Source organism: Garra rufa, chromosome 5, assembly GCF_049309525.1.
Source record: "Garra rufa chromosome 5, GarRuf1.0, whole genome shotgun sequence".
NCBI lineage: Eukaryota > Metazoa > Chordata > Actinopteri > Cypriniformes > Cyprinidae > Garra > Garra rufa.
Genome location: NC_133365.1, coordinates 55,370,259 through 55,388,443, shown reverse-complemented (window position 1 = coordinate 55,388,443; position 18,185 = coordinate 55,370,259). Strand labels below are relative to the sequence as shown.

Genomic DNA, 18,185 nt, shown 5'->3' with positions numbered 1-18,185 from the left:
TCGCCCCTCCCCCATCCAGAATCTTCACAGACTGACACTGACGTGAACCAATCAGATCGTTACAGTTCGCCTCATCTCATGACGTTTCCGCCACCAGTACGTGTGCAAATCAGCATCAGCCAGCGTGCAGGGCTTAGCCAATCAGCGTCTTCCAACGAGCTGCTCTCCGACCAATGGCGAGGCTCCACGACGGGGAAGCGGTGACGGCTTATATACAGGCGAGCGCAGCGCCATGAGTTACAGTTGAGACTCAGAGAAAACACGAGAAACACACTAAGAGAGAAAGACACGAGAGAGACAGACAGCATCCACGCCCTTGACATTACTGCTTATTACTACAGTCATCAGGTAAGAACTATACTTTATTTAAATTCTGAATTTAATCGATATATATTTTAAAAAGCTGTCAGTATCAACCGAACGGGTTCTAACGGATTTGACTGGATAGTCTCGAGAAATGGCGGAAAAACGGTTGCGTAAATTGGTAGATTAAAACATATATATTTGTAAGTATAAATGTACAAAAAGTTTATAAGTAACGCTAAGTCTTGTTTGCTGCTTGTAATGTTCATTCATTCGATAGTAACCGGTAAGACAAAAATAAATCAATGTTTTTATCTTAAATCGGTTTGTATTTATTTATCTATCAATTATTAATTGTCTTTCAGATGTACGTTATATCATAATATTCATATTTGAGGTAAATACTCAAAATTAACATTTGATGATCAGTGAATCAGCACCCACGAGGTTGAACTGGAGACTAGTTACTTTTGACTAGTACAGATTATGGTTTAGTGAATGACTACTTTATATTTTTTTTAGTCGAATTGTGGCCATTGTTTTGCTACTTGGCCTTTAGTAAATATGTATGTAGTGTTTTCACTTTTTATTTTTTAAAATATGTGACCATGGGCCACAAAACCAGTTTTGAAATGGAGATTTATACATCATCTTCCATTGATGTATGGTTTGTTAGAATAGGACAATATTTGGTCGAGATACAACTATTTGAGAGTATTAAACTATTCTGGAATCTGAGGGTGCAAAATAAATCTAAATCTTGAGAAAATCGCCTTTAAAGTTGTTCAGATAAAGTTCTAAGCAATTTATATTTCTAATACTAATCAAAAATTACATTTTGATCTTTGCTTAATATCCTAATGATTTTGGGCATAAAATTGATCATTTTGCCATTGCTGCAAGTACACCTGAGCTACTTATGACTGGTTTTGTGATCCAGGGTTACATATTTGAACAACTTAAAATGCATTTGCAGCTGAACTCAATGCATGCCATTTTTTTTAACTATCCAAAACATAATTAGTTTTTGCATGAAGATGCATTGCTTTATAATAGCCCTCTGTGCATACAATGAGTGACGTGTGCTTCATTATGTACCTGCCCTGACCTGTGACCTTTATTTCTAATGTTCTCTTTACAGAAATCAGTGTAGATTTGACACAAGATCAACATCAAAATGCGATTGCTTTGCCTGTTCCTGCTGGTGGCCGGCAGCGTGTTTGCCGAAGAGGACGACAAGAAGGAAAGTGTTGGGACAGTGGTTGGAATAGACCTTGGGACAACCTACTCATGGTGAGAATGAGTTTTGATTGATTGTTTCCCAGGGCCATAAAAATTAATTTTCAAGACAATAAAAAGTGTCTTTATGTTTTTAGATTTAATATTATTGTATTTTATGTATAATTTATATATTTTGTAATTTTTTTTTTTTTTTTTTATAATTTTATATTTTCAATATTCTATATTATACTTTATTTTATTATTGATATTTAATATTATTTTAATTACTTTAAAATATTTCTTTTATTTTAACATAATTTAATAAAATGCTATATATATATATATATATATATATATGCATAAATACATAAAAAAAACATACTTAAAATGAATCTAGTAATCCTGAGGTTTAAAACATTTCTCTATTTCTAATTTACATATGAGTTTGTCCTTATACTATTTAATTTTTGTTCCAGTGTTGGAGTGTTCAAGAACGGCCGTGTGGAGATCATCGCTAATGACCAGGGAAACCGCATCACTCCATCATACGTGGCCTTCACCACCGAAGGTGAGCGTCTCATTGGAGATGCTGCAAAGAACCAGCTGACCTCCAACCCTGAGAACACCGTCTTTGACGCCAAGAGGTTGATCGGCCGCACATGGGGCGACTCAGCCGTGCAGCAGGACATTAAATACTTTCCCTTTAAGGTACACACATCTGTCAGACTATGTTTGAACTGTATTTAAACTATACATGCCTTTGACTTCAAAAGGGAATGGACACTAAACACCTGTTGCATCTCTTCCAGGTTATTGAGAAGAAGAACAAGCCTCACATCCAGCTGGACATCGGATCAGGTCAGATGAAGACTTTCGCCCCTGAGGAAATCTCTGCTATGGTTCTGACCAAAATGAAGGAGACTGCAGAGGCCTACCTTGGAAAGAAGGTAGGGTTTTGAGTTTAACACAAAGAAAACATCTAATCTCTGTTGCGCTGTGGTAAAACTCAACGTCTGATCCGTTTCTGCTCTTCTGAAGGTCACACATGCTGTGGTCACTGTTCCCGCTTATTTCAATGACGCCCAGCGCCAGGCCACCAAAGATGCAGGAACCATCGCCGGTCTGAACGTCATGAGAATCATCAATGAGCCGTAAGTATTCAATTACTCCTATGTTTCAAACAGGTTGCTTTCTCAAAGGTATCTTGTTCTTTTGTTGACCAATAACCCTGATGAACATCTTGTTGCTCTCCTCAGAACCGCCGCTGCCATCGCTTACGGTCTGGACAAGAAAGACGGTGAGAAGAACATCCTGGTGTTTGATCTCGGTGGCGGCACCTTTGACGTTTCTCTGCTGACCATCGATAACGGCGTCTTCGAGGTGGTGGCCACCAATGGAGACACTCACCTGGGCGGTGAAGACTTCGATCAGCGCGTCATGGAGCACTTCATCAAGCTCTACAAGAAGAAGACCGGCAAAGACGTGCGCAAGGACAACCGTGCCGTGCAGAAACTGCGTCGTGAGGTGGAGAAGGCCAAGAGAGCGCTGTCTGCTCAACATCAGGCCCGCATCGAGATCGAGTCCTTCTTCGAGGGTGAAGACTTCTCTGAGACACTGACCCGCGCCAAGTTTGAGGAGCTCAACATGGTAAGAGAAACTTTGCTTTACCAATGAAACCTTAAACTACAACTGAAATAAATGCTTTGAAAATAACTAACTTGTGACTTTTTTTTTTTTTTTTTTTTTTTCTCCTCTCAGGACTTGTTCCGCTCCACCATGAAACCAGTGCAGAAGGTTCTGGAAGACTCTGACCTGAAGAAGCCTGACATCGACGAGATCGTCCTGGTCGGCGGCTCCACTCGTATTCCCAAGATCCAGCAGCTGGTGAAGGAGTTCTTCAACGGCAAGGAGCCGTCCAGAGGAATCAACCCCGATGAGGCCGTGGCTTACGGAGCTGCTGTTCAGGCTGGAGTCCTGTCAGGAGAAGAGGACACTGGTGAGTCCATCTACAACCTTCTAAATGTAATGCTGGTCTCTTGTGAGATGGTTACTGATTGAAATGTGTTGAACAGGTGACCTGGTGCTTCTGGACGTTTGCCCTCTGACCCTGGGCATTGAGACGGTTGGAGGAGTGATGACCAAACTCATTCCCAGGAACACCGTTGTACCCACCAAGAAATCCCAGATCTTCTCCACCGCTTCCGACAACCAGCCAACTGTGACCATCAAGGTTTATGAAGGTAAGCGTCAAAAACTGACTCCGTTTACTTCATCTTACTCAATTACATTTACATTTATGATCCCTCTTTTATTCAATTCACTCATGTCTCGTGAAAAGAATCGTAATGATTTGGATTTAAATATAAAATTTCTTAACGTTTAGATGGATAGATTTCATTTAGGATTCTCTTTTTATTTTTTTGCTACATTTTAAGCCATTTCTCACTTTAGTCTTAGATTTAGTTTGAATTTACTTCCCTTTTTTAATAAAAAAAAAGTAATCATTCCCACTCTATTTTCTTAAGATTTAAATATTACATCTTTAAATATTTTTTTTTGAGAAATATGAAATGCATTGTTGTTTTTAGGTTTAATTTAAATATAATTATTTTAATACTTATCTATATTTACATTTTAAGTGACATACATTGACAAATACTAATACCCCAATTAGTATTTTTATTTTTTTTTTAAATATTACATTTTAAAATATTTATTTTTTTTTTTTTTTTTTTTTTTTTACCAATTTAAGTCTTAGATTTAGTTTGAATTGACATCCTTTTTTAAGAAAACGTTAAATTTCTTTTTTTCTTTTTAAATATTACATTTCTAAGTATTTCTTTTTTTTTAAGTGAAATTTTCTTCCTAATTTGTTAGCTTTAAATATAACAGTGTTAAATATTTATCTATTTCTACTTTTTTTTTTTTTTTTTTTTTTTTTTTTTTTTTCCGTAGATTTAAGTCTCAGATTTGGTTGTAATTTATTTCCTTTAAGAAAACAAAGTTATGTTCCCCAACTTTGTTACATTTTAGGCCATTTCTAGTTTTTCACTCCTCCTTAATCTTCGTTTCCAGGTGAGCGTCCACTGACCAAGGATAACCACCTCCTGGGCACCTTTGACCTGACCGGCATCCCTCCGGCTCCCCGCGGCGTCCCTCAGATCGAAGTCACCTTCGAGATCGATGTGAACGGCATCCTGCGCGTCACGGCTGAAGACAAGGGCACTGGCAACAAGAACAAGATCACCATCACCAACGACCAGAACCGACTGACACCCGAAGACATCGAGCGCATGGTGACCGAGGCTGAGCGATTCGCCGACGAAGACAAGAAGCTGAAGGAGCGCATTGATGCCCGCAACGAACTGGAGAGCTATGCTTACTCCCTGAAGAACCAGATCGGGGACAAAGAGAAGCTGGGCGGCAAACTGTCATCTGAAGACAAGGAGGCCATCGAGAAGGCCGTCGAGGAGAAGATTGAGTGGCTGGAGTCTCATCAGGAGGCAGATCTTGAAGAGTTCCAGGCCAAGAAGAAAGAGCTGGAGGAAATCGTGCAGCCCATCGTAAGCAAGCTTTACGGCAGCGCGGGCGGCCCACCGCCGGAGGAGGGCGAAGATCAGGCCGACAAGGACGAGTTGTAGAGCGTCCGGACTCTGTTTCAGTCGCAACAATGCCCTCGCCTCTCTAGGTGTACATATTGAACACGATGGACATTTTATACGAGACGGGTGAACGTAAAGCCTCGAATCTCTTCGGGAAAGACTTGTGGGAAGCGTTAGAGAGTTGCGTTTGTTGTCTTTATTTTCTCTTCACTCCGGTGGAGATTTTGTCAGCCCGGTTTGAGGCTCGATGCTGCTGTTCTCAGGCAGTTCTGTGAGGGGCGATTAGCGGGAGGGAGGTGCTCAGGGTCAGGGGTTTCTGGGTAAACGTCATGTCACATGCTCAAAGTTATTTATTGAAATCTGGCAACTGTAGAAGACATTTCTACCACAATTACAAAATAAAGGTTTGATACAAAATGAGAGCCGTTGTTTGCGTCTCTTTTGAGGTTTAAATGCCAATGAAATGTAAACAATTCATGTATAAGAAGTATATATAAATATTAGATGAAATTGTAATATGGTCTGATGGGGATACGGTGCTTTCTTTTAAACAATTTATTAAAGATTTAATGCTACAACTATTACTGTTTTCAATTTCTTTTAGTTTTTGTTTATTTTTAGTTTTTTTTATTTCTAAATGAATGAATAAATACAATTTTTAAACTTTTTCAAGCTTTTTTTTGCATGTTCACATTCTGTTTTAGTTTAATTTTAAATTTCTTTTTTTATATTTATTTTTAGTTTTTATTTTTACATTTAATTTCTAAATGAATAAATAGAATTACAATTTTTGAAACTTAAAAGTCTTGATATAAAATTTTTTTTTTTTTTTTGCATGTTCATATTCTCTGTTGGTTAATGCTTACAACATAAAGGTAAAACATGATGTTTATTTATTTTTTTTAGTTAATGGTTTTCATCAACTTATTTAAATCTATATATATAACATTTTAAATTAAGTTTTTTTTTCTTTTTCATTTTGCTACATTTTAAGCCATTTCTTACTTTAATCTTAGATTTAGTTTGAATTGACATCCTTTTTTAAGAAAACGTGAAATGAATTGTTTCATATGTATATTTACCTTTTTTAAGTGAAATTTTTTTTTTTCCACCCTAATTTGTTTTTAAGATTTAGTTTTAAATATTACATTTTTAAATATTTACTTTTTTATTTTAATTTAAGGCTTAGTCTTAGATTTAGTTTGAATTTACATCCTTTTTTTTTAAGAAAATGTGAAATGAATTGTTTCTTAGTTGTTTATTCCCCCTTAGTTGATTTTTTTTTAAAGATTTAAATACTACATTTTTAAATTGTAAGTTTTTAAATATTTATGTATTTACTTTTTTTAATTTACTTAAATGTTATTTATTTAATTTAGTAGTTTTTTTTCCTACCCTAATCTGTTTTTTGTTTTATGTATTTTTAGTTTTTTTTTTTTTTTACTTTGAAAGTTGGAAACCCTGTATTAAAAATACTTAAAAACAAAAAACAAATCGACTTTGAATCAAATCAAAATGAATGCACAATTACATTTCTATAAATTCAGCAAACAATCAATTCTTCTAGATTCCTGTTTGTCATTGACTCCTTTAGCAAATATATGGTGAACAATGACAAAATCTGGTTTTATAAAACGCTGACACAGGTTGAATAGAGTTTCAGGAAATTATTTCTTTGACAATTTCTGCAAGTCAAACCTGTTGTAGTTGTAAGAGGTTTATTGAATATTAAAGGATAGCGTTCACGTCAGCATTGTTACGAGGCAGTCATTGAATATGACGCCCTGAGTGTCCATTCCTCCGAAGATGAAGCACAGGTGCACCACGTCTGTGTCACATGACTCTTCAGGTGTCTTCACACGCCACGGCACTACACACATGGAGTGATCCAGTCTGCTGGGAGGAAGATCTCCATCAAACTTCATCCGTGTCCAGCGCTGTTTGTCTGCAAGCAGAGGTAAGAAATCACTTAAATACTGATGTTCTGATTCTATATGTGTGCAGCTTGCTTTTTCGGGTAAATTAGGGTTAATATATTTATACTAAATAAAACTAAAACCTAAAATATTAAAACAAAAATGTAATAAAAAAGACAAAAACACAATTTTTTTTTCAAAAACCATAAGAGATATTTTTGTCACTTAAAATAAAAGTGGAATAAAATTAAATATAAAAAAACACAAACTTACTTTTTTTAGATATAAAATATAAAAAAAATTGAAATAAATTAAACATAAAAAAACATTTAAACTTACTTTTTTCCAGATATTTTCCAAAGCAAAATTCCTAATTTTTATTTAAAAAAAAAATAAAACTGAAACAAGTTTAAAAGACTGTATTAACATTTAAAAAATAAAAAACACAAAAAAGTTTCAAAAACCGTAAGATATTTTTGTTACTTAAAGTAGAAGTAGAAATAAAATTAAATAAAATAAACTTAAACTTACTTTTTCAGCTACTTTCCAAAGCAAAATTTCTCATTTTCATTTAGAAATAAATAAAATAAATAAAAATTAAAACTGAAACAAAAGTTTAAAAAACTATATCAACATTTAAAAAAAAAAAATTATAAAAAGACGAAAACACAAAAAGTTTCAAAAAACATAAAAGAGATTTTTTTTTGTTACTTAAAATGAAAGTGGAATAAAATTAAATATAAAAAACATTATTTTCAGCTATTTTCCAAAGCAAAATTTCTCATTTTCATTTAGAAATAAATAAAATATACAAAAATTAAAACTGAAACAAAAGTTTAAAAAACTATATCAACATTTTTAAAAAATGTAATAAAAATGACAAAAAACACAAAGTTTCTAAAATTAAAAATTGACTCAAAATATTATTAAAACTATAAAAGTATCTCAATGATACTAAAATAACACTTTTGTAAGAAGTCTTAAAAAGAATACTGATGCTAAAATCACACTAATTTTAATGTGCTTTTATTTCCTAGAAGTCTCAGTTGATTGTCCGTATGACAGCATGATGTCAATCAAGATGTGTATTGAATATTTATTCAAATCTTGAGCTGTTATAGTAAGTGTGTGAGTTCGTACCACATTGAAACGTATACATGGCGTTTGTGGCTCCGTCTGCTGTGATTCCTCCAAAGATGAAGATGTTTTTCCCCAAGGTTACAGATGAATGAGCTGCGACTCCTGGCGGTATGTCGCCTTTAGCTCTTACCTTCTCCCATTTCATAGTTTCTAAAACAATATGAGAGAAGTAATTAATGAAATACAATAATGTGTACAAGATCATTTGAGTCTCTACTTAAAAATATACACTACCAGTCAAAAGTTTGTGAACAGTAGGATTTTTAATCTCTCTTCTACTCACAAAGTCTGCATTTATTTGATTCAAAGCACAGCAAAAATGTGAAATATTTTTATTATTTAAAATAACTGTTTTCTATTTGAAGATATTTTAAAATGTAATTTATTTTTTGTGATCAAAGTTGAATTTTCAGCATCATTACTGCAGTCTTCAGTGTCACATGATTCATCCGAAATCATTCTAATATGCTGATTTGCTGCTCCAAAAAAAAAAAAAATAGTATGTTGAAAAGAGCTAAGCACAATTTTAACAGGTTTCCTTGATGAATAGAAAGTTCAGAAGAACGGCATTTCTCTGAAATAGACATCTTTTGAAACATTATAAATGTCTTTATCATAACTTTTGAGCAATTCAAAGCATCCTTGCTAAATAAAATTATTACTTTCTATATTTTTTCCCCCTAAAAATGTAAATAAATAAATTATACTGACTTTGAGCTTTTTAATGGTATAGTGTATAATGATGAAAAAGCTTTTTATTTCAGATAAATGCTGATCTTTGGATCTTTCTATTCAATAAGAATCCTGAAAAATTGACTAAACTGTTTTCAACATCGATAATAATCAGAAATGTTTCTTAAACAGCAAATCAGCATATTAGATTGATTTCTGAAGGATCATGTGACACTGAAGACTGCAGTAATGATGCTGAAAATTCAGCTGTTGATCATGTAATATTGTACATATAATATTAGACTCTAATTATTAAAGATGAAATGGTGGGATAAAGAGTTTAATTTGGATCAGTTTATAGGTTCTAATATGTTCAACATCACTTTCTGTCCTTTAAGTATTTTTTTTCTTTGTTCAGAAAACCTTAATGGCATCATCTTCCAGGAAGTGACATCAGTTTGGTTGGAAAACAGCAGCACAAACTCAGTGAGCACCAAAAGTTCTCTGGTCATAAATGCAATCAAAAATGTATTTTTTGTTAAATAAAACAGCTTCTTTCTTTATTTCCAAGAAACTGAGTAATTCTATTTCCTAGAGCTTTCTATGGTGTAACAAATATGTGACCCTGGACCACAAAACCAGTCATAAGGTTACATTTTACAAAACTGAGATATATACATCATATGAAAGCTCAATAAATAAGCTTTCTATTGATGTATAGTTTCTTAGGATAGGACAATATTTGGCCGAGATACATCTATTTGAAAATCTGGAATCTGAGGGTGCAAAAAAATCAAAATGCTGAGAAAATCACCTTTAAAGTTGTCCAAATTAAGTTCTTAACAATGCATATTACTAATCAAAAATTACATTTTGATAGGTTTACAGTAGGAATTTTGCAAAAAATCTTAATGTAACATGATCTTTACTTAATTTCCTAATGATTTTTGACATAAAAGAAAAATCAATAATTTTGACCCATACAATGTATTTTTGGCTATTGCTACAAATATACCCCAGCGACTTAAGACTGGTTTTGTGCTCCAGGGTCACATATGATATGTAACCCTGGAGAACATAACCAGCCATAAGGGTCATTTTTTTTTTTTTTTTAGATTTATACATCATCTAAAAGCTGAATAAATAAGAAAAAAAATGGCAAATCTGTAATCTGAGGGAGCAAAAAATCTAAATATTGAGAAAATCGCCTTTAAAGTTGTCCAAATGAGGTTCTTAGCAATGCATATTACTAATCAAACATTAGTTTTTGATATATTTACTAGATATTTACGGATTGGTAGATATAGGTAGATTATTTACTAGATATTTTCATGGAATAGCCTAATGATTCTTGGCATGAAAAAAAAAACATCGATCATTTTGACCCATACAATGTATTTTTGGCTATTGCTACTTAAGACTGGTTTTCATATGCTTCAATAGTATGCTTTGTGCGTGTGTGTGAAATGTTCTTATTGCATAACGAATAATATTATTAATAATCATCTGTGAAATCATGCTGCCGCACCAGTGCTGAGTAGGAACATGTCGTTGTAAAACTTCTCTCCTGCCATTCCTCCGTGAATGTAGATGTTGGAGCCCACGGCTGTGATCACATGACCGTGCCGCGGCGCAGGAGGCGTCCCTTTGCTCTCCGGCTGCAGCCACGTCACACTGACTGCAAATAAACACAGCATGCTCCAGTTGAATAAGTCCTGAAATCTACTCACCCCCTTGTCATCCAAGTCTCAAGTCTCAAGTCTCATTTATTTATATAGCCCTTTCTACTACAACTGATGGGGCAGATCTAATATCAGGGGGAAGCGCGTTCCACAGTCTAGGGCCAACGACTGAAAAAGCTCGATCCCCTTTAGTTTTTAAACGAGTTCTCGGAACGAAAAGCAGTAGACAATTAGAAGACCTCTGTGATCTACCAGAGTTCATAAGCACCAAGTCCTTGATATATTCCGGGGCCAACAGCTTTATAAACAAACAACAACACCTTGTACTGTATTCGATATTTCACAGGAAGCCAGTGAAGCCTTTCCAAAACAGGTGTAATATGCTCCCTTTTCTTAGTACCAGTAAAGAGCCTCGCTGCAGCATTTTGAACCAGCTGCAATTTTAAAATGAGAGATTGACTTATTCCTCCATAAAGAGCATTACGGTCCATGCGAGATGAGATAAATGCATGAATCACTGTTTCTAGATCAGGAACAGACAAAAAGGATTTCATTTTTGCAATAGTCCTTAACTGATAAAAACTATTTTTTACCACATTTTTAACCTGATGGTCAAACATAAGGACAGAGTCAAAGATTACACCCAAATTTCTTATTTTAGGCTTTACATTTGTTTCCCGAGTACCTAAAAAATCAGTCAAACCACTGTCGTCCTTGTTCATCCCAAAAACCATGATTTCAGACATTTAACTGCAGGCAGTTTTGCTCTCACCAGCTAGTCACCTCCTTTAGACAACATACCAAGGATAGATTAGTGCTTGATCCTCCAGCTCTGATCGGTAAATAAATCTGAATATCATCGGCATGTAGGTGATAAGATATACCGTATTTCTTAAAAATTAGGCCTAAAGGCACTAAAAACAGATGTTAATGTCTTTCTTTCTTCAGTTGTAAAGAAATGATATTTTTTGAGGAAAACATTTCAGGATTGTTCTCCATATAGTGGACTTCTATGGTGACCCCGAGTTTGAACTTCCAAAATGCAGCTTCAAAGGGCTCTAAACGAGCTGATGAAGAAGGGTCTTATCTAGTGAAACGATCAGTTATTTTTGGAAAAAAACAAACAAAAAAAACTACAATTTACATACTTTTTAACCTCAAACTCTCATCTTGTCTAGCTCTGCTTATACTCTGTGTATTCCGGTTCAAGACAGTTAGGGTATGTCTAAAAACTCCCATCTCATTTTCTCCTCCAACTTTAAAATCGCCCTACATCACTGCAGAAATACCAACCCAGTGTTTACAAAGTGAACGTGCAAAGATGATCAAACAGCCTCTACAAAAAAAGGTAAACAGCGATGTAGGATGATTTTGAAGTTGAAGACGAAAACAAGATGGAGTTTTTAGACACACCCTAACTGTACTGACCCCGATTACACAGAGTGTGCATGCGCATCACAGAGATGAGACAAGACGAGCATTTGAGGTTAAAAAGTATGTAAATTATCAATTTGTTTGAAAATAACCAATCATTTTGCTAGATAAGACCCTTCTTCCTCAGCTGGGATCGTTTAGAGCTCTTTGAAGCTGCATTTAAACTGCATTTCGGAAGTTCAAACTCGCGGAAACCATAGAAGTCCACTATATGGAGAGAAATCCTGAAATGTTTTCCTCAAAAAACTTAATTTCTTTTCGACTGAAGAAAGAAAGACATGAACATCTTGGATGATAAGGGGGTGAGTCTATTATATGTAAACGTTTGTTCTGGAAGTGAGCTAATCCTTTAAAGGATTACTCTACTTTCAAAATGAAAACTTCCTGATAATGTACTCACCCCCTTGTCATCCAAGATGTTCATGTCTTTCTTTCTTCAGTCGAAAAGAAATTAAGTTTTTTTCAGGAAAACATTTCAGGATTTTTCTCCGTGTAGTGGACTTTCATTGGTGCTCAACGGATTGAAGGTTAAAAATGCAGTTTCAGTGCAGCTCTAAAGTCTAAGTCTTAACTAGTGAAACGATTACAATTTATATACTTTTTAACCTCAAACGCTCATCTTGTCTAGCTCTGTGTCAACTCTGTGCACTCTGGTTTAATACAGTTAGGGTACGTCTAAAAACTCCCATCTCATTTTCTCCTCCAACTTCTAAATCGTCCAACATCGCTGCAGAAGTACAGACCCAGTGTTTACAAAGTAAACGTGCAAAGAAGATCAAACGCCCTTTACAAAAAAGGTAAAACAGCGATTGTGGGACGATTTTGTAGTTGGAAGAAAAAATGAGATGGGAGTTTTTCGACATACCCTATAACTGTCTTGAACCGGAATACACAGAGTATAAAGCAGAGCTAGACAAGATGAGCATTTGTGGTTAAAATTTGTATAAACATTATTTTTCTAAGAAAATGACCGATTGTTTTGCTAGATAAGACCCTTCTTCCTCGGTTGGGATCATTTAGAGCCCTTTGAAGCAACTGCATTTTTAACCTTTCAATCACCATTAAAGTTCACTATATTTGAGAAAAATCCTGAAATGTTTTCCTCAAAAAACATAATTTCTTTGCGACTCAAGAAAGAAAGACATGAACATCTCGGATGACGTGGGGATGAAATTTTTATGCTGGAAGTGGAGTAATTTGTGTATTTGTGTTTGTCAGACCTGTGTCAAAGACATGGAGCTGAGGATCAGTGACAGGAGAAGCTCCAGCATCGCCTCCAGAAAACACAAAGAGTCTGTCGTCAACACATGCTGAGCTTGTATGGTATGTCCTGACTGACGGAGCCATTCCTTTCACCTGGACCGTCTGCCACAAACCACGGCCTTCAGCATCAGCTGCACAAAATACAGCATTATGAGTCAATAGGTCAATGATTTATAAGTCTGTTCTGCTCAGCAAAACTGCATTTGTTTGATCCAAAGTACACTAAAAATTCAGAAATATTTTTACAATTTAAAATAGCTGACTTCTATGTGAATATTTTTTTAAATGTAATTTATTTCTGAGGTTAAATCTGCATTTTCAGCATCACGCCTTCAGTCTTCAGTGTCACATGATCCTTCAGAAACCATGCTAATATGCTGATTTGCTGCTCAACATTATCAGTGCTGAAAACAGTTTTTGTGGAAACGGTGATGCATTTTATTTTTCAGGATTCACAGATGAATAGAAAGTTTGAAAGAACAGCATCTATTTGAAAACTTTTAAATCGTACTTATTCCAAACTTTTGAAAGGTTGTGTATCATGATTCTGCTTAAATGCTGTTTTCAACATTGCTAATGATCAGAAATGTTTACAGAGCAGCAAATCAGCATATTAGAATGATTTCTGAAGGATCATGTGACTGAAGACTCGAGTAATGATGCTGAAAATTCAGCTTTGATCTTAGAAATAAATTACATTTTAACAGATATTCACATTTTTGAAAGTTTTTTGAAATTGCAATAATATTCTAAATATTTTACAGTATTTTTAATATTTTTGTCTATATTTTTAAATATAAATATTTTTAAATAAATGAAGTTTTGACCACCTTTTTTTGAAAGTTTTTTGAAATTGCAATAATATTCTAAATATTTTACAGTATTTTTAATATTTTTGTCTATATTTTTAAATATAAATATTTTTAAATAAATGAAGTTTTGACCACCTTTTTTTGAAAGTTTTTTGAAATTGCAATAATATTCTAAATATTTTACAGTATTTTTAATATTTTTGTATTTTTGTCTATATTTTTAAATATAAATATTTTTAAATATTTTAAAATAAATTAAGTTTTGACCACCTTTTTTTGAAAGTTTTTTGAAATTGCAATAATATTCTAAATATTTTACAGTATTTTTAATATTTTTGTATTTTTGTCTATATTTTTAAATAAATGAAGCCTTGGTAAGCAGAAGTGACTTCTTTCAAAAACACTAAAACCTTAATTATTAATAACATTTTAAGTATTATACATGCATGAGATATTTTGTATCCCATTTATTAACCTAATGTGCGCAACACTTGAACACAGTTGCGGTTCCCGTTCTTCTCGGCTCCAGCAAACACCCACAGACTTTGCGGGTTGCTCTCGGGAACAAAGCTGCAGTGTTCATAACGCGCCTGCAGCCCGTCCCAGTCTGGAATGTCCCATTCATGAGCATCTGCATAAAAACACAAGGCAATTTGTTTAATAACTGCAGATTATCTGGGCCCATACTAACTGAGAAACCGCAATATTTGTATTTTTATCAAATAAATGCTAAAAGGTGATTAATAATGGTTAAAGACACTTAAAATATACAGGTTATCAATGTATATAAATTTAACCTAGATTGCTGATGTTGATTAAAAACATTGCAATACTTTACAAATAAGTTTTGTATGCTATTAATTAATGCATTACAGATTGTGAACTGTACTATTAGATGCATTAATTATTTATTAGATTATTTAGTTAATTATTTGTGTCTAGTTTTTAATCTAATTTATTTAATAAATGTATTCACTTATTTATTTTATTATATTTATTTTATTGAATGTATTGAATAAATGTATGCATTTATTTTAATCTAATTTAATCTATTTACTCTAAATATATTATTTAAATCAGTAATTAAAAAGTAAAATAATAATAAAAAAACATTATTTTATTCTAATTTGTAATTATTTATTAATGTAATTTTATTATTTACTTAATGTCTTAACTATTTTATTGAATGTATTCATTTTAATCTAATTTGATCTAAAATTATTTATTTAAATCAGTAATTAAAAAGTAAAAGAATTTGAAAAAGAATTATTATTTCCTTACCATTTGTATTTATTTATTTACTTAATTTTATTATTTATTTTATTATATTTTTTATTGATTCTACTTCACTGAATCTATTTAATAAATGTATGTGTTCATTTTAATCTAATTTAATCTAAATGTATGTATTTATATCCGTAATTAAAATAATAAAATAAGTATAAATAAAATAAAAAATTTAAAAACATTATTTATTTTATTCTAATTGTTATTTATTTGTTTATTAATTTAATTGATTTATTTACTTTTAAATTTATTTTATTCTATTTTTATTATTCTATTTTATTGATTGCATTTAATAAATGTATGTATTAATTTTAATCAATTTAATCTAAATTTATTTATTTATTTAAACAGCAATTAAAAAGTAAAAGAATTTAAAAAGCATTATTTTATTCAATTTTTTATTTATTAATTTCTTTTATTTACTTAATTTTATTTTTTATTCTATTGTTTATTGATTATTCTATTTTATCGAATGTATTTATTTATTCTACTCTAATTTAATCTAAATGTATTTATTTGAATCAGCAATTAAAAAGTTAAATAATTTAAAAAAATGAAAAACATTATTTATTTTATTTATTTATACATTTCATTTATTTGCTTAATTTTATTGTTTTATTCTATTGGTTATTGATTATTCTATTTTATTTAATGTATTTAGTAAATGTAAAAATCTCTAATTTTATCTAAATGCATTTATTTAAATCAGTAATTAAAAAGTAAATAATAATAATAATAATAATAATAATAATAATAATAATAATAATTTTATTATAATTTTACTATGTTAAAACGTTTTTCTCAAAACTGTTCATAGATTCTATGCCACTATTTATGTTTCCAATTTATATATCAACAGATTGTCTCTGAGGAACATTGGATTTGTGCCGTTTGCTTTAGAGCTGCTACAGAACTCTAGTTAGTGCCCTACTAATGCAGCATGTCAGTGTAAGCACACTACCCAGATTGATAATATAGGAATCAGAGAAGCTGCCATCAGGATTGGCTCCACCAACAATTACAATCCGGCCTTTTCCTCCATCACTGGAGGCCACAAATGTGCAGGTGTGACCCACAGAAACACCAGGACCTGCACCTGTGGGCACCACAACATACCTGTGACAGAAACAGACAGCTGTTAAACACCAAACACACACGAAAACAAACAAATATCATCAATTCAGAGCAGCTGGATACCACTGTCTGCTCTGCGGCCGCTCCTCAGGCTCCAGAATAGGCAGCAGCTCCATCAAATCATCACTCGAGAGTTTATACTGGATAAAAAACACAGCACAGCTTAGTGTATTGTAACTGGCTTATGAAATAAGAACACAAAAAGAACATTTACTGAATGAGAACTAATTTGACGAAGCCTGTTTCTATGGACGCCAGCCTCCGTCGCTATCGTCAAGTGAACGCGCGACGTAAAGCACGTAATCAACACGCAACACACGAGCGTTATGACGTCATATTCACATCCCCTGCGCGCAGTCACAACGACAGCAAACGCTTTACCTTTATCACTAACCGTTATGATTGATGATGGACACCACGAGCACTACACTGCTGCATAAGGAAGAGAGAGAAATTAGTGTGAAAACCGCTATTTTGATGATAGTCTAACCGGAAGTGATTTCATAATAAAAGTCTTCATCGTGGCAAAAGCCCTGAGCCAGAACTGTTTACACCGGACGAGCGAATAAAATAAAACAAAACAATCATCAGAAATTAAACGTTTATTTGTTTTATTTCTTCAGACAGCTTAGAACTATCAAAGCTGACTTATATTCGCATTAAAATATTAAGTCAAACAAAATGTGAAGACAATATTCTTACAGGAAGTCTTATTATTTTTTACTTTTTCAGATTTGATCATTTTTATATATGTTTATAATTTATTATTAACAATTAAATATATAAATATTATAAAAAAAAAACAATAAAATGAATTATTATAAAAACGCTGCAAAATACACATTATAACAAGTATTCCTTTATTATAGGAAGAATATACTAAGAAAATATGAAAAGAAAATATACATATATTATATAAAACTAATAAAATGAAGAATTATACAAATGCTGTAAAATACACATGATAATTATAATTTCTTTATTATAGTATGAAATGTAGTAAGAAAATAGTTTAAAAAATAACATATATAATTTGTTTGCTTGCTGTGTTTTCTTTTTGCAAATTTTTTTTCTAATTTAATCGATTTAATCTAAATGTATTTATTTTAATCAATAATAAAAAAATAATTTAAAACATTACTTAATTTAAAAATATTTATTTTATTATAGTTATTTATTTATTAATCAAACTAAATTTGAACTAAATTATCTGAAATGGTTAAAAAATTCTTAACAGTATTATTGAATCAATGGCACATATATGTGTAAGACTATATATATACATTTTTTAATTTATTTAATTAATTAATTAATTTAATTTGTTAAATTTAAATACATTTATTTTGATAAATAAATAAATAAGTGTTAACTGAAATGGTAAAAAAGACAGAATTTTGGAATCAATGGCACATATATTTGCAAGACAGTATATATATATATATATATATACACACACACACATATATATATATATATATATATATATACTGTCTTGCAAATATAAAAAACAGCCAAATAATTTGTGTGTGTGTGTATATATATATATATATATATATATATATATATATATATGTATACACACACACACACACACACACACACACACACACACACACACACACACACACACATTTATATTTTTCAAATGTTTCTAATTTAATCTAAATTTGTGTATTTAATTAAATCAATAATTACAAAAAAAATTATTAAAACACAAAT

General features: G+C 32.2%; 2 protein-coding genes across 4 annotated transcripts; one reads left to right on the top strand and one right to left on the bottom strand.

Moving 5' to 3' along the window:
- The first annotated feature begins 193 nt into the window (after positions 1–193).
- Positions 194–5,546, top strand: hspa5 (heat shock protein 5). The gene is made up of 9 exons (XM_073840894.1): positions 194–348; positions 1,445–1,596; positions 2,001–2,232; positions 2,334–2,471; positions 2,563–2,675; positions 2,781–3,171; positions 3,283–3,520; positions 3,597–3,764; positions 4,600–5,546. Exons 2-9 carry the CDS (start codon positions 1,481–1,483, stop codon positions 5,163–5,165), a joined length of 1,962 nt encoding a protein of 653 aa, XP_073696995.1. The 5' UTR covers positions 194–348; positions 1,445–1,480; the 3' UTR covers positions 5,166–5,546.
- Positions 5,547–6,827: 1,281 nt separating this feature from the next.
- Positions 6,828–16,932, bottom strand: rabepk (Rab9 effector protein with kelch motifs). Of its 3 annotated transcripts, none has more exons than XM_073841264.1 (8): positions 16,861–16,932; positions 16,530–16,606; positions 16,294–16,448; positions 14,521–14,676; positions 13,191–13,364; positions 10,383–10,532; positions 8,183–8,332; positions 6,828–7,071 (listed from the first exon to the last, which is right to left on the bottom strand). In XM_073841264.1, exons 2-8 carry the CDS (start codon positions 16,580–16,582, stop codon positions 6,869–6,871), a joined length of 1,041 nt encoding a protein of 346 aa, XP_073697365.1. In that variant the 5' UTR covers positions 16,583–16,606; positions 16,861–16,932; the 3' UTR covers positions 6,828–6,868. The 3 variants fall into 3 exon arrangements, with proteins under 3 accessions (XP_073697365.1, XP_073697366.1, XP_073697367.1); XM_073841265.1 differs by having other exon boundaries at positions 16,848–16,909; XM_073841266.1 differs by lacking the exon at positions 14,521–14,676.
- Between the last annotated feature and the right edge of the window lie 1,253 nt (positions 16,933–18,185).

Coding starts and splice junctions, on each gene's coding strand:
- hspa5 (XM_073840894.1), top strand. CDS start 1,481: ATGCGATTGCTTTGCCTGTTCCTGCTGGTGGCCGGCAGCGTGTTTGCC. Junction 1,597..2,000: donor CTTGGGACAACCTACTCATG/GTGAGAATGAGT, acceptor TTTTTGTTCCAG/TGTTGGAGTGTTCAAGAACG. Junction 3,172..3,282: donor AGTTTGAGGAGCTCAACATG/GTAAGAGAAACT, acceptor TTCTCCTCTCAG/GACTTGTTCCGCTCCACCAT.
- rabepk (XM_073841264.1), bottom strand. CDS start 16,582: ATGGAGCTGCTGCCTATTCTGGAGCCTGAGGAGCGGCCGCAGAGCAGA. Junction 16,449..16,529: donor CGGCCGCAGAGCAGACAGTG/GTATCCAGCTGC, acceptor TTTCTGTCACAG/GTATGTTGTGGTGCCCACAG. Junction 14,677..16,293: donor TTCCTATATTATCAATCTGG/GTAGTGTGCTTA, acceptor GTTTTTATGCAG/ATGCTCATGAATGGGACATT.